We start from the raw sequence: 12644 nt of genomic DNA on the forward strand, positions 1-12644 counted from the left end.
AAGCACAAGATTCTGCTGAAGCCAGAACTATTTGTGGAGTTTGTAAAATTCCTGCCTCCAGTCACTAGAGAATAACAGGATCTTTCTAGTCATCATGAATTCACTGGAATTTGTACATTCTTCAGGCTTTGTTATTTTATGTTGATAAAGACATTCTGTCAATATTCAGCCAGCAGCAGAGAGCAGCAAACCTATGGAACTCCTCAACAGGAAGGAAGACTCACTTCTGGGGAGGGCTGGGAAAGGCATTATACAGGCTGGCCTGTGTCTGTAGTCCCGGCTGATGTAGGGATCACTTGGGCCTAGGAGTTGGAGACCAGCCTGGGAAATTCAGTGCCTTGATAATGTTACCCAGACCAACTGAGTCCTGGGGTTTCTGCCCGTCCATTTTCTGCTGTGGGTCTTGTCCTCAGAGTTGAGACTTGTGTGGCGATATCCGAGAGAGACACCATCTGCTCACAGGACTGTCCAAAGGTGAGAAGGGGTTGTTGGTTCTCCTGTCTCTAGATGGTCCTTTCCCTTGAGCCCTTAGTGGGCCTGACTCATCTCACTCATGAGTCAAGGTTATGCTGACTATGATGAACACACTGACTGGATTAACGTAATCCAGTAATCCAGTCATTAACGTAATCCCCCTCCCCACCATGGTGTGAAAATCCCTTTCAAGCTTGCCAGCTTCCAGTACCTACCAGAATTGGTCCTGCTAGCAGAGGAAGGGATTGTCGTGTTAGAGTGAGGAGAAATGAAATCTGGGTGCACTGATTGTAAGCCCAGTGAATAAAGCACTTGTTAAGGACTGGGGAGATGGCCCAGTCGGTTAAGTGCTCGAAGGACTTGAGTTTGAAGCCCAGAACCTACCCAGAGCTGCATATGTTAGCACATGGAGCATGGGCAGGCAGAGATAGGTGGACCCCTGGGGTTTCTGACCAGCCAGGGCTGGTTTAGCTGCCCTGACCAGCTCCAGGGCAAAGAGAAAAGGTGGATGGGTCCCAAGGAACACTTGACTTTGGTCTATACACCTGTGTGCATACGCTCATACACATGGACTGCACACATTTGTAGTACTGGCTCCCCTGAAGTGTCCATTATTTTTTAGGATAAAGTATAATTCTACAAGTAATTTGCATCATATATTTTTGTTGTTTTGTTTTTTGAGACAGGGTTTCTCTAGCTTTGGCTGTCCTGGAACTCAATCTGTAGACCAGGCTGGCCTCGAACTCACAGAGATCCGCCTGCCTCTGCCTCCCGAGTGCCAGGATTAAAGACATGGGCCACCATGGCCCAGGAGAAAGTTGTTTTTTAATAAAGGCAGCTATAAAAGGCAGTGAATAGTGCTGTGAGACGGTCTGTATGTCGAATCTGTTGCTCTGATTGGTCAATAAATAAAACACTGATTGGTCAGTGGTCAGGCAGGAAGTAGGTGGGACAAGGAGAGAGGAGAATTCGGGGAAGCAGAAGGTTGAGGAGAGACACTGCAGCGCCGCATGACCAGCAGCATGTGAAGACGCCGGTAAGCCACCAGCCACGTGGCAAGGTATAGATTTATGGAAGTGGATTAATTTAAGCTATAAGAACAGTTAGCAAGAAGCCTGCCATGGCATACAGTTTGTATACAATATAAGTCTCTGTGTTTTGTGGGTCTGAGGGCTGTGGACTGGCGGGTGACAAGATTTGTCCTGACTGTGGGCAAGGCAGGAAACTCTAGCAACAAATGGCGCCCAACGAGAGGGCAAGAGTTTCTACCTAAAACCTGAGAAAAGATTCTAAAACGGAGCTAAAAACAGCTTCCTAATTGTCTCTCTCAAATGAGCAGCAGCTGCCGGTTTGAGTTACTGGCGGGTTCCTGGTGTGTGCGTTTGACCGGCAGTATGGCGGAAATGAGGCGTCTGCCAGCGGCACATTACGCTGTGTGGTAGATTTAGTATTTACTAGTATTTAAAAAAAAAAAAAAAGGTTTCTGAGCTACACGCTGCTTTGATAAGAAGCATAGACCCACTATTTCTGAGAGTTGGTGGCTCCAGAGCTGGCGGAAAACGTACACCGCCATGTTGGGAAGCTGAAGTGGGCGGAGCCAGCAGCCACAGTGCTAAGAAGGCTGCAGTTTAAAGCAATAGGCTCAAGGTAATATAAAAAATAAGCCACATAGAGATGGCTACCACACAGAGAATCTGGATTATGTTCTCTTTGATATTTGTAACTGAAGAAAAACATTTGATTGCAAAAGCTGTTGAGTTTGCCAGTAAAGGTATATTTTTAAAGGTACCTGGTAAGCTGTTGCAGAAATTGTGGAGTATTTGAGACAAGTGTGATTTTTGCCAAAATGGCTAATGGCTTCCTGGTACTCATTCAAAAATCTGTGATGTACTCAGCAGAAGTAGCTCGAGGAGGCCATCCCTGGCTACTTTGAATGTCGACAGAAATCCTAGAGACTGCTTAGTACTCAGGTCTGCCTAAGTCAAATCGTGATGTCTCATGATATACAGCGCCATACCAGGCCCATAAGAATAAAAGCAATTGTCTTCATATACAGCTCACAAGAGCTAGCTCATGATGGCAGGGCGGCAGGGGAAGTAGGTGGGCGGAGAGGGGAGAATTCGGGGAAGCAGAAGGCTGAGGAGAGACACTGCAGCGCCGCCTGACCAGCAGATGTGAAGAGCGGGAAGCACCAGCCACGTGGCAAGTATAGATTTATGGAAGTGATTTAATTTAAGCATAAGAACAGTTAGCAAGAAGCCTGCCACGGCCATACAGTTTGTATACAATATAAGTCTCTGTGTTTACTTGGTTGGGTCTGAGTGGCTGTGGGACTGGCGGGTGACAAAGATTTGTCCTGACTGTGGGCAAGGCAGGAAAACTCTAGCAACAGAATAGTGCCATTACCCCAACTTATTTTTAACAGTTGTGTTTATGTACATGCGTGTTATAGTGCCAATTAGAGGTCACAATTGTAAGAGTCAGGGCTCTCCTTTCATGTGGGAGATCTAGGACCCGACTCAGGTGGGCCGATTTGGCAGCAAATGCCTTTATCTGCTGAGTGGATTCATCAGTCCTTTAAAAGACATTTTTGTATTTGACTACTAGAATGAAAAATGTATGTTGCATAATGACAGGTGAATGTCGTCACCAAGAGTTACACAGTGCCACCCCCACTGACATGAACTCACGTCTCATGCACTTTCAGAGTGCGATACAGCCACGGAGGAACCAGCGTAAGAAAAGCAACTGTGTGGTGGTTGGTGGTTCTGGTGGGAAGGGAAAATTGGTGGGAAGGAAAGATGTTTGTGGTGGCTAATTGTGGTTGTCAGTTCTGCCACATCTGGAATCAACTAAAACCCAAGTACCTGGGCAAGCCTGGGCCACAGCTTGGTAAGCCACTTTAATAAATCCCGTTTGTCCGTTTGTGTGTGTATTCTATCAGTTCTGTTGCTCTGTAGATCCCGTGTGTGTGTGTGTGTGTGTGTGTGTGTGTGTGTGTGTGTGTGTGTATTCTATCAGTTCTGTTGCTCTGTAGATCCCGTGTGTGTGTGTGTGTGTGTGTGTGTGTGTGTGTGTGTGTGTATTCTATCAGTTCTGTTGCTCTGGAGAACCCTAATACAAAGTAGTTATAATATAGTTGGCTGTTTTCTTGATTCTACATAGTAAAAAACTAATCTGAAGGAAGGAGGGACAGAGAGGGAAGAGTGGAAGAGACCAGGCGTGGGCCAGTGGTTAGCGTGTGTCTGGAGTTGAGGACTATGACTAATCCATGTTAAAAATGCTGCTTTGAGAACAACAACGAAAGCATGAAATTTGCAGGCAAATGGATGGAACTAGAAAAAATCATCCTGAGTGAGGTAACCCAAACCCAGAAAGACAGTCATGGTATGTACTCACTCATAGGTGGATTCTAGATATAAAATAAAGAACAATCAGACCACAACCCATAGAACCATAGAGGCTATATATATAGCATGGAGGTCCCTAGGACGACTGTGGCTTATAATAAATTTCGGTTTTACTCAATTATTAAAAAAAAAAATAGCCAAATGAATGGAAACACATGAACTATGAACCAAAGGCTGAGGGGCCCCCAGCTGGATCAGGCCCTCTGAATAGGTGAGACAGTTGATTGGCTTGATCAGTTTGGGAGGCAACTAGGCAGTGGGACCAAGTCCTGTGCTCATTGCATGAGTTGGCTGTTTGAAACCTGGAGCTTATGCAGGGACACTTGGCTCAGTCTGGGAGGAAGGGACTGGACCTGCCTGGACTGAGTCTACCAGGTTGATCGCAGTCCTGGGGGCAGGATTTACCTGGAGGGGGGGGGGGGGGGGGGGGGGGGGGGGGGGGGGAGAATAGGGGAACCCGTGGCTGATATGTAGAACTGAATGGTATTGTAAAATAAAATAAAAAATAAATAAATAATAAATAAATAAGTAATAAATAAATAAAAAGAAAAAAAAAGAATGCCGCTTTATGTCTGAACCTCGGCCACTGCTCTGGTGGGGCCTGGGCGTCAGTGCGTACCGCTGGCCGCCAGGGGGCGCGCGCTGCACGAGTGGGCGCAAGGCCTTAGCTTTCACCTCCGCGTGGAGTTTCATTTCTGCAACTGGGATGCAGAGTGCTGCTGGGAGGAGAGGCTGCTGCAAGCATGCACAGCTGCGGCAGGGGACCCGGGGTCCCCCGGGAGGCCTCCGCCCTGTGTGGCTGTGAGAGGAAACAGCTGGCAGCCCTGCGGGCCTCGGTTTGACTTCCCCACTGTATCCCAGAACTGTCAGAACACGCGTGCCTTCACTCGCCAGTGGACGAGCCGGCCATATCTGCCCCAAGACAGATTTCGTTTGGCCTCAGCTGTATTTCTAGAAGGTTTCTTTGGCAACGTTTCCAGATCGGGAGATGCTTAGCTAGAAAACCCAGATTTCCAATTTTCTGGGTCACTGGGGCAGCTGGCAGTAGTTGGCAGCTGGCAGGTGGCAGCCCGGGCCAGCTGCCACCTCCAGAGCAAAGCGCCCAGCAGGCAGGGTCTGCCGGGGCTTAGAGAACCCTAACTAATCCAGGCAGCCCTCCTCCTCTAGAGGTAGCCGGTTCCTTTTTTTTGGTACAAGTGTATGTGGAGAATATCTGCTGCATCTGGGGGTCCTGCCCGTACAATTCCTAACAGTACCCACGAAGAGGTTTGCACCATTGGAGTTTGCTACCGGTGGCTGGCCTACATGAACTGTAAGGTGATAATACCACATTTCTCTTTTGTTAAGATTTATATTTATTTTGTGTGTGAGGATTGCCTGCGTGTGTGTCTGCCACCAAAAGAGGGTGGTGGTGGTGGTGGTGGTGGTGGTGGTGGTGGTGGTGGTGGTGGTGAGTCAGACCCTGAAAGACCTGCTAAGTGTGCAGAAGTGGGTTTCTCGTGTTAGCAGCCACCTTGGGCCCCTGGTGTGAGCAGACCCTGGGTCTCTGTTCCCCAACTTCTCAGGAAGAGGCTGGACTCTGCTGTCCCGTCTGGGCTCAGGAGACAGCCACGCCTGGTGTCAAGCACCAGCGCGGCCGTCAGTCTCGTGTCCTTCTGGCTCCCTTCTTGGGCCTTGCAGGCCTTACTGCCGGCCTGTCCAGGGTTGGTGCCTTCCCAGAACCCTTCCTTTTCTTTTTCTTTTTGTTTATTTTATAATTTAATTTAATTTTACATATCAGCCACAGATTCCCTTGTTCTCCCCCCTTCCCCCCTCCAGAACCCTTTCCGAGCAGCACACAACTCCTGTTTGTAGCAGAGGCTTGCCATGGAGAGCCTCTCCCTACTTTATTTCCCCCTCCAGGGCCTAGTCAGTGGAGGATAGAGGCAGCCCAGCCATGACCTTATCTTCTGGACCCTGGGGCTGCTGGGAAAGACTGGGCAGGCTGCAGCTTCCCTGCTCTCCCTGTGAGCCTCTCTCTCTCTCTCTCTCTTCCTCTTTCTTTCTTCTTTGAGACAAGGTTTCTCTGTGTAGTTTTGGTCTTTCCTGGAACTCACTTTTAGACCAGGCTGGCCTCAAACTCACAGAGATCTGCCTGCCTCTGTCTCCCAAGTGCTGGGATTAAAGGCGTGCGCCACCTCTCCTGGCTCTGGTTAGACTGCTGTTACTCTGTGGTTTTGTTTGTTTGCTTTTTTAATTGAGACAGGAGCTCATGTAGTGTTCAGGGTGACACTGAACTTTCTATGAAGCTGATGATGACCCTGATTGTGATCCTCCTGCCTCCACCCTCCACAGTGCTGGGATGACAGGTGTGGGCTACCATGCCAGGTAGGGAGGTGGCCCAGGATCCAGTGACGGCCAACGGGCCACTTCAGAAAGCTGCTGCTTGGCCACACTTCTCAGCTCCTTCTCCCCTAGTGGTGCCCTCCTCACTCATACCCAGGGAGGGCTCTTCCAGGCCAGGAGTGCTTCCCACATGCAGAAGAGCACATCTTGGTTGTCGGTGTGCCTGGGGCCTGGGTTCCACCATTCTACCCAGCTCCTACGCCTCCATGGCCACGGCACCCTGTGAACAAGGTTTTAGAAGATCCCTCCCTTGCAACACATCTCTTCTCTTGGATGGAGTTGGTCAGCACACCCAGGGCACCTTGGTGGATCAAGGGCTGGCTTCTAGTATTGTCCCTCTGCATCAGCCTGCTGGTCCACAGCACAATGGCCACTCCGACATACTCAGCCTGCTCTGTCACTACCGACTCTCAGCCTCCATTGGTGCCCCTGCCACACGTAATGAATGCTTCCCAGGAACTCACCAGATTCTTTTTTTCTTTTCTTCTTTTCCCCCTTTTTTTGGTTTTTTGAGACAAGGTTTCTTTGTGTAGCCTTGGCTGTCCTGGCTCTGTAACTCACTCTGTAGACCAGTCTGACCTCAAACTCACAGAGATCCACCTGCCTCTGCCTCCTGAGTGTTGGGATTAAAGGCGTGCACAACCACCGCCCAGCATCGCCATATAAGGGTTCTGTCCTGTGTTCACATTGTCCGGGTGTGCTCCTGAAAATGACACCGGATCCCATGTTCTAACTGGAAGAGAATTTAAGGTCCAGGAAGTAAAAGTCAAAGCTGGACGTGGTGGTACACAGCTAGAATCCCAGTACTTGGGAGATGGAAGCTGGAGGATCAGGAGTTCAAAGGTCACCTTTGCCTACAGAGCAAGTTCAAGGCCAACCCAGACTATATAAGACTCTACTGGAAATGGGGAGATGTGTGTGCCTGGGAATGGAGCTCAGGTGGCAAAGTGGTTCCCTAATGTGCACTGAGCCTGGGTTCCATCCCCAGCACCACAGAAAGCTGGGGATCTTGGTACACACCTGTAATCTTAGCACTGGGAGGTTAGGCAAGAGGGTCAGAAGTTCAAGGCCAGCTTCAGCTACAGTTCAGTTTGAAGCCAGCCTGGGAGGGAGGAAGAGGAGATAGGGCATTTAGCATGGAGTCCACACAGAGTACAGGGGTTGAATGTGTAACAGACACAAACTAGCGCAGAAAAGTCTGGTGTTACAGACATCTAATTCAATAAGAAATCCTGCTGCAATTGACTGATGTTTTATTACCCCCCCCCCCCACACACACACCCCGTGACGAAGGCAGATAGGGACCGGGGAAACAGGAGCCACACAGGGTTTCTGCTCCTCACTTAGAACAGAGGGTCTTCAAAACCAGATTGACAAGCCAGATAAATTAGGGTCCGCTTCTTCTGTGAGGACTCTGGGTGGTCTTGGTCCTGAGAGGTATGAAAAAAGTTGAGTCTATGCAGGCGGATCCAGAAGTCTCTCCACTGTGCTCAGTACAGTCCTTGGTACCTGAGAGGTGCTAAGAGCCCCAATGGAGGAATGGTCTCTGAGGCAGACTGGAAGGAGGCTGTAGCTGCTTGATGCTCAGGAGCCCGGTGTTTCGGCAAAGCTAGGCAAGGTACTGACCTTGTCACCTGAGCGGTCCATAGCCATGCCTGGGGTCCTCCTGGGGTGAGCCTACATCCTGCAGATCCTTTTGCGGGGACCAGAGGCTATGGCCTTGTCAGGCAGATGCATCTTGAGAGAGAAATGGAAAGTTAGGTCACCTTGCCAGGAACAGAACTTACCCTGAAGCCATGGGTTTCTGCTCCACATGTCTGAGCTCCGAATAGAGTGTGTGTGTATGTGTGTGTGTGTGTGTGTGTGTGTGTGTGTGTGTGTGTGTGTGTCTGAGCTCTCGTGCATGCATGCAGGGGAGGGAGGAAGAGGAAGATCAAGGTCAGGCATCTTCCTCTATTGCTCTCCATCATACTTTTTGAGACATGGCGTCTGCTGACCCTGGCACTCACTGTCTAGGGCTAGGGTGTCTGGCCAGAAAGCTGCAGGCATCGGTCTCCACCGCAGTGCTGGGATTACAGATGGACGCCACCCTATTCGACTTTCACGTTGAGCACTGGGGATCTGAGTTCTGGCTCTCATCCCTGCACAGCAAGCGTTTTACTGACTAAACCTCTGAGGATGTTTTTTAAAAAGGAAGAAAAGGGGAGTGGAGAGATGACTCTCCCATCACCCATGCCAGCACCCTTCATCACCCTTCCCAGCACCCAAGCCAGCAGGCTCACGACTGTCTCCAGCTCCAGGGGATCAAATACTCTCTTCTGTCCTCTGAAGGTATCTACATTCACACACACAGGACTCCCCACCCCCACTTAAAATCTTTTTTTTTTTTTTTTAAAAAAAAAAAGGAAAGGAAGTTGTGGCTTGAAGAAAAGAGTGAATTAATCAAAACAGTTGTGTTGGTTTGGGCTTTCTGAAACCTCCCAGTGTGTCTGTGTTTTGAGACAGGATTGTAAGGGGGGGGTCTGATGGCCTTGATGGTCTTCCGGCTTCGGGGGACCACAGGCATCTACCTCCAGCCCCACAATTTCACAGTCGGTTTTTAAGAACACAGCTTCGTGTGGTAGTGCATGCTTGTAAACCTAGCACTGGAGAAACTGAGGCAAGAGGACTGCCCCAAGTTCAAAGCCAGTCTGGGCTGCACATGTAGACACTGGCTAATCCCATTAAGGATGTATATCGGGGTTACTTTGTAAGGGCATTCATTATAGCAGTAACAACAACAAAAAAAAATTAAAAAATTAAAGCCAAAACCTTAAAACTGAGTAGGAAAAAGGGCGAGTGATCCCATCACTGAAAAATAAAGATTGAGAATTCCTCATGACACCAGGCAAATGTCCGGTACATGCTCAAGTGGCGAGGAGGAAAAGGCAGGCGTGGTTCCATGTTTAGAGAGAGGGTCTCACTATGTAGCTCTGGCCTGGCACAAGCCATGTAGACCGGGCCAGCCTCGAACTCACAGAGATCCGCCTGCCTCTGCTTCACAATGTTGGGATTAAAATTGTACATCACCATGCCCTTTCCTGGGTTTCTTTATATACGCATATTTGCATGCCTCCCCCCTCCCCCCCAGAGGAGATCCTGGGAGGAGATCAGGCACTCCTGAGCGCTGGGCTTGGTGCCACACACCCGTAATCCCATGACAGCTTTGGCGGCTGAAGCAGGAAGATTGCAAGTTCAGACCTACTCTAGGCTTCCTAATAAGACTTCAAGAGAAAAGCAAGCCGGGCGGTGGTGGTGCACACCTTTAATCCCAGCACTCGTGAGGCAGAGCCAGGTGGATCTCTGTGAGTTCAAGGCCAGCCTGGGCTACCGAGTGAGTTCCAGGAAAGGTGCAAAGCTACACAGAGAAACCCTGTCTCGAAAAAACAAAAACAAAACAACAAAAGAAGAAAAACGGTGAAAACTTTGCCTACATTTTATAAGAGTTCTGACTTTTATTGTTACAGGATGCTTATTGCAAAAAAAAAAAAGGTTGCATAATCCCAGCACTTGGGAGGCAGAGGCAAAAGGATCAGGAGTTCAAGGTCATCCTTGGTCATACCCAGGGCATCCCAGGGTGTATCCCTGGGCATGTAGAGATGGGTAAGAAGGCAGGCAGGGTTCTTCGATTCCACCCTTCCTTCTTCTGTGCCCTGCCCTCCAACTCTACTTTGACCCTTGGTACCAAGACAGCCCCTATTGCTGAGCCAAGGGCAGACCTCCCACCCTGTGGCCCTGCGTCCCGATGACCAGCGCTTACCTGTTGACTGAGTTATGCAGCTGATCTTGTAGGACAGCCACAAGCTTGCCAGGCAGAGGAAGCTGGCCAGAAACCCAAAGACCTACAGTGGGAGAAGAAAGGGAGGTCACACCCCAGGGCCATCGCTCTGGTTTTCTTCTGTGTCCCAGGAAGAAGCTGGGGAGCCATCTGACCCAGCCACCTCGTCCCCACTCAGTTAGCCTTGGGCTTCTGGTCCCCTCGTCAGGCTCAGGAGCCAGGTCTCTGGGTTTCTGGCCTTGTCCTTATTACTTTAGGTAACTCTAAGGCCCTGACTTGGGTTTGTATTTACAATCTCGTTGGGCCCAAGTGCCTGGACCTTGATGATCCAGGACCAATAAAAATGAGAGAGATGGTATTGTAAATTTTAATTTGGATTTAAGCATTGGAACGTTCCTGCAGATTATATGGCTAGCATCATTGGCTTTCATTGGCAACGGCTTCTGGTGTCTTCCAGCTTTATAGTCATGTCAGAGCTAGAGCTGAGGCCTCGGAGCTCAGCTTCATGTCTGCACATATTTAAATAATGTCAGTAAAGTAAGTCAGGGCCAGGCTCCTGCCCTTTCCAGGGTCCATCTAGTGCAGGGCTTGAGGAGGGTTGAACTTGACCTAATAGACTTCTCAAAGATGGTTGAGAGAGAGTCATCATGGCCCTGGTGTCTTGGGAACCACGAGGCTGGTGGCCATGGACCCTGCAGTAGCCTACTGAGGAGTAAGGACACGTCTGCCAGGTTTCTAAGCCTCCAGGCAGCTAACTCTTTGAACCTACAATCCCCCAAGGTGGGGGTGGTGCGTCACCCCTGCCCTTCCCACAGCTAAACCAGGAGAGGGACAGGGAGCTACCTCTGTTGCTTAAGACCCCAGGGCCAGGTACAGGGTCTGGCCCTGGGCAGTGGGCTCCAGAACTCATGCTTTGCTAGCCCGTGGCCCAGGTGTCCTCAGACCCACACAAAGGCCGTGCGCGGGTCACCATGCTCCCACTAGTGCTGACACTGGCCAGCAGCAGACATTGGATAGGTGTGTCCAGGAACAGCCAGATGAAGGGTAAAGTTCCAAAAGGTTTGGTGTTCTTTCCAGACCCAGCTCACTGGTAGAGGGTACCCGGCTGTCCCCAGCAGCCTATGCCCAAAGGCCTTCTTCTCCTTGGCTCTCTTTGTACAGCTTGTCTGAGCCACACAATGAGCTGACTCGAGCCAGACCTTGCTTCCCATTGTCTATTCTGCACAATTAGCACATTGCTACTACCCCAGTCCCCAACGGTCTGCACTGCATAATTGAACAGTTTATTATTGCATCCCTACAGAATGCTAGTCTGCACCACAGTGTCTTGTTTGTTTGCTAATTGTCACATGGGCCCTGTCCTCCTCATCTAAGCTAGAGGGCTACTTTCTCATGAACAGGGACCTCATTTTGTTTTATTTTTCTGGCTTCCCTGTGGTGTGATAAATGTTAGTTATAGGGGCTAAGAGCCCATGGGGCTGACACAGTTTATGTGTGACCTGATTATAAAACCCAATGAGAATCCCTTTGTGAAATAAAGTGTGTGTGTGTGTGTGTGTGTGTGTGTGTGTGTGTGTGTGTGTGGTGTTGTGGTGGATTCCATGATTAGTCAGGCAGGTACCAACCTGCAGTGTGTGGTGTGTGTCTTAGTGTTACCTGTCTGCTCAGAGGTCCCATGGAGCACTGTGGAGGGTACATTGAGGCAGCATTGTTTACAGGCTTGGCCACCCCTCGTCAGTGATGTTTGGTCTCCACTGTGTGGACTTGAGCAGAGAGTCTGTCCAAGGGAAACTCCAGGGGCAAACTGGATGACAGGCCATGGTCTGCAGAATTCTGGTGATATTTGTAAAACCTTGAAACTCATTTAAAAGTCTTAGCTCAGTTGGTAGAGTGCACCAGCATGCACCAAGTCCTGGGTTCCATCCCCAGCACCACATACACCAGGTATGGTGTTGCATGCCTTGGATCCTAGTATGGGGTGGGGCTGGAGTCAGGAGAATCTCAAGATGAAGGTCATCCTTGGCTATTTATTAAGTTGGAGGCCAGCCTGGGCCACAAGAGACCAAGTCTTAAAACAAACACACAAAAAATTTTCTTGCCTGGGTACTGGACTAAAGGCCACTCAGATAAGAAGTTGGCAAAATCACGAGTCAGACCACAAGAGTCTATGGACCTTGTAAAAACGTTCCAACCATGCGTCCATATCTGTATGCACTTCTGTGTGCTCCTGTGTCCCACGGTGCTGTGTTTCTGCACATTCTGGCTAGCTGCGCATGGCTGTTGGGTGCCCCTTCCGGTCCTGAATGCGGTTACAACTGAAAATGGGGACTGGGTTGAAGCTCAGTTGTAGAGCATCTGCCTCCCACACAGGCAGCCTAGGATTCAGTTCCTGGCACTGCATAAAAATTGGGCATGGGTGGAGCACACCTATAACCCTAGAACTAGGGAGGTGGAGGCAGTAAGATCAGAAGTTCAAGGTGATCCTAGCTACATCGTGAATTTGAAGTTAGCCTTGGCTACATAAGAGTCTGTTTTTTGTTTTATGTTTTTTTTTTTTT

At 49.6% G+C, this 12644-nt stretch overlaps 1 protein-coding gene across 1 annotated transcript in view; it reads right to left on the minus strand.

The window, feature by feature from the left end:
* Nucleotides 1–7507: 7507 nt before the first annotated feature.
* The window catches only part of Cmtm7 (CKLF like MARVEL transmembrane domain containing 7), a 30919-nt gene continuing 25782 nt past the window's right edge, over nt 7508–12644 (minus strand). Inside the window, exons 4-5 of the mRNA XM_028892994.2 lie at nt 10069–10150; nt 7508–8006 (exon numbers count right to left, since the gene is read on the minus strand). Coding sequence (XP_028748827.1) covers nt 7993–8006; nt 10069–10150 — 96 coding nt within the window. The 3' untranslated portion in view covers nt 7508–7992. The remainder of the gene's footprint in view (nt 8007–10068; nt 10151–12644) is intronic.

This window comes from Peromyscus leucopus, chromosome 7, assembly GCF_004664715.2.
Source record: "Peromyscus leucopus breed LL Stock chromosome 7, UCI_PerLeu_2.1, whole genome shotgun sequence".
NCBI classification, from domain to species: domain Eukaryota; kingdom Metazoa; phylum Chordata; class Mammalia; order Rodentia; family Cricetidae; genus Peromyscus; species Peromyscus leucopus.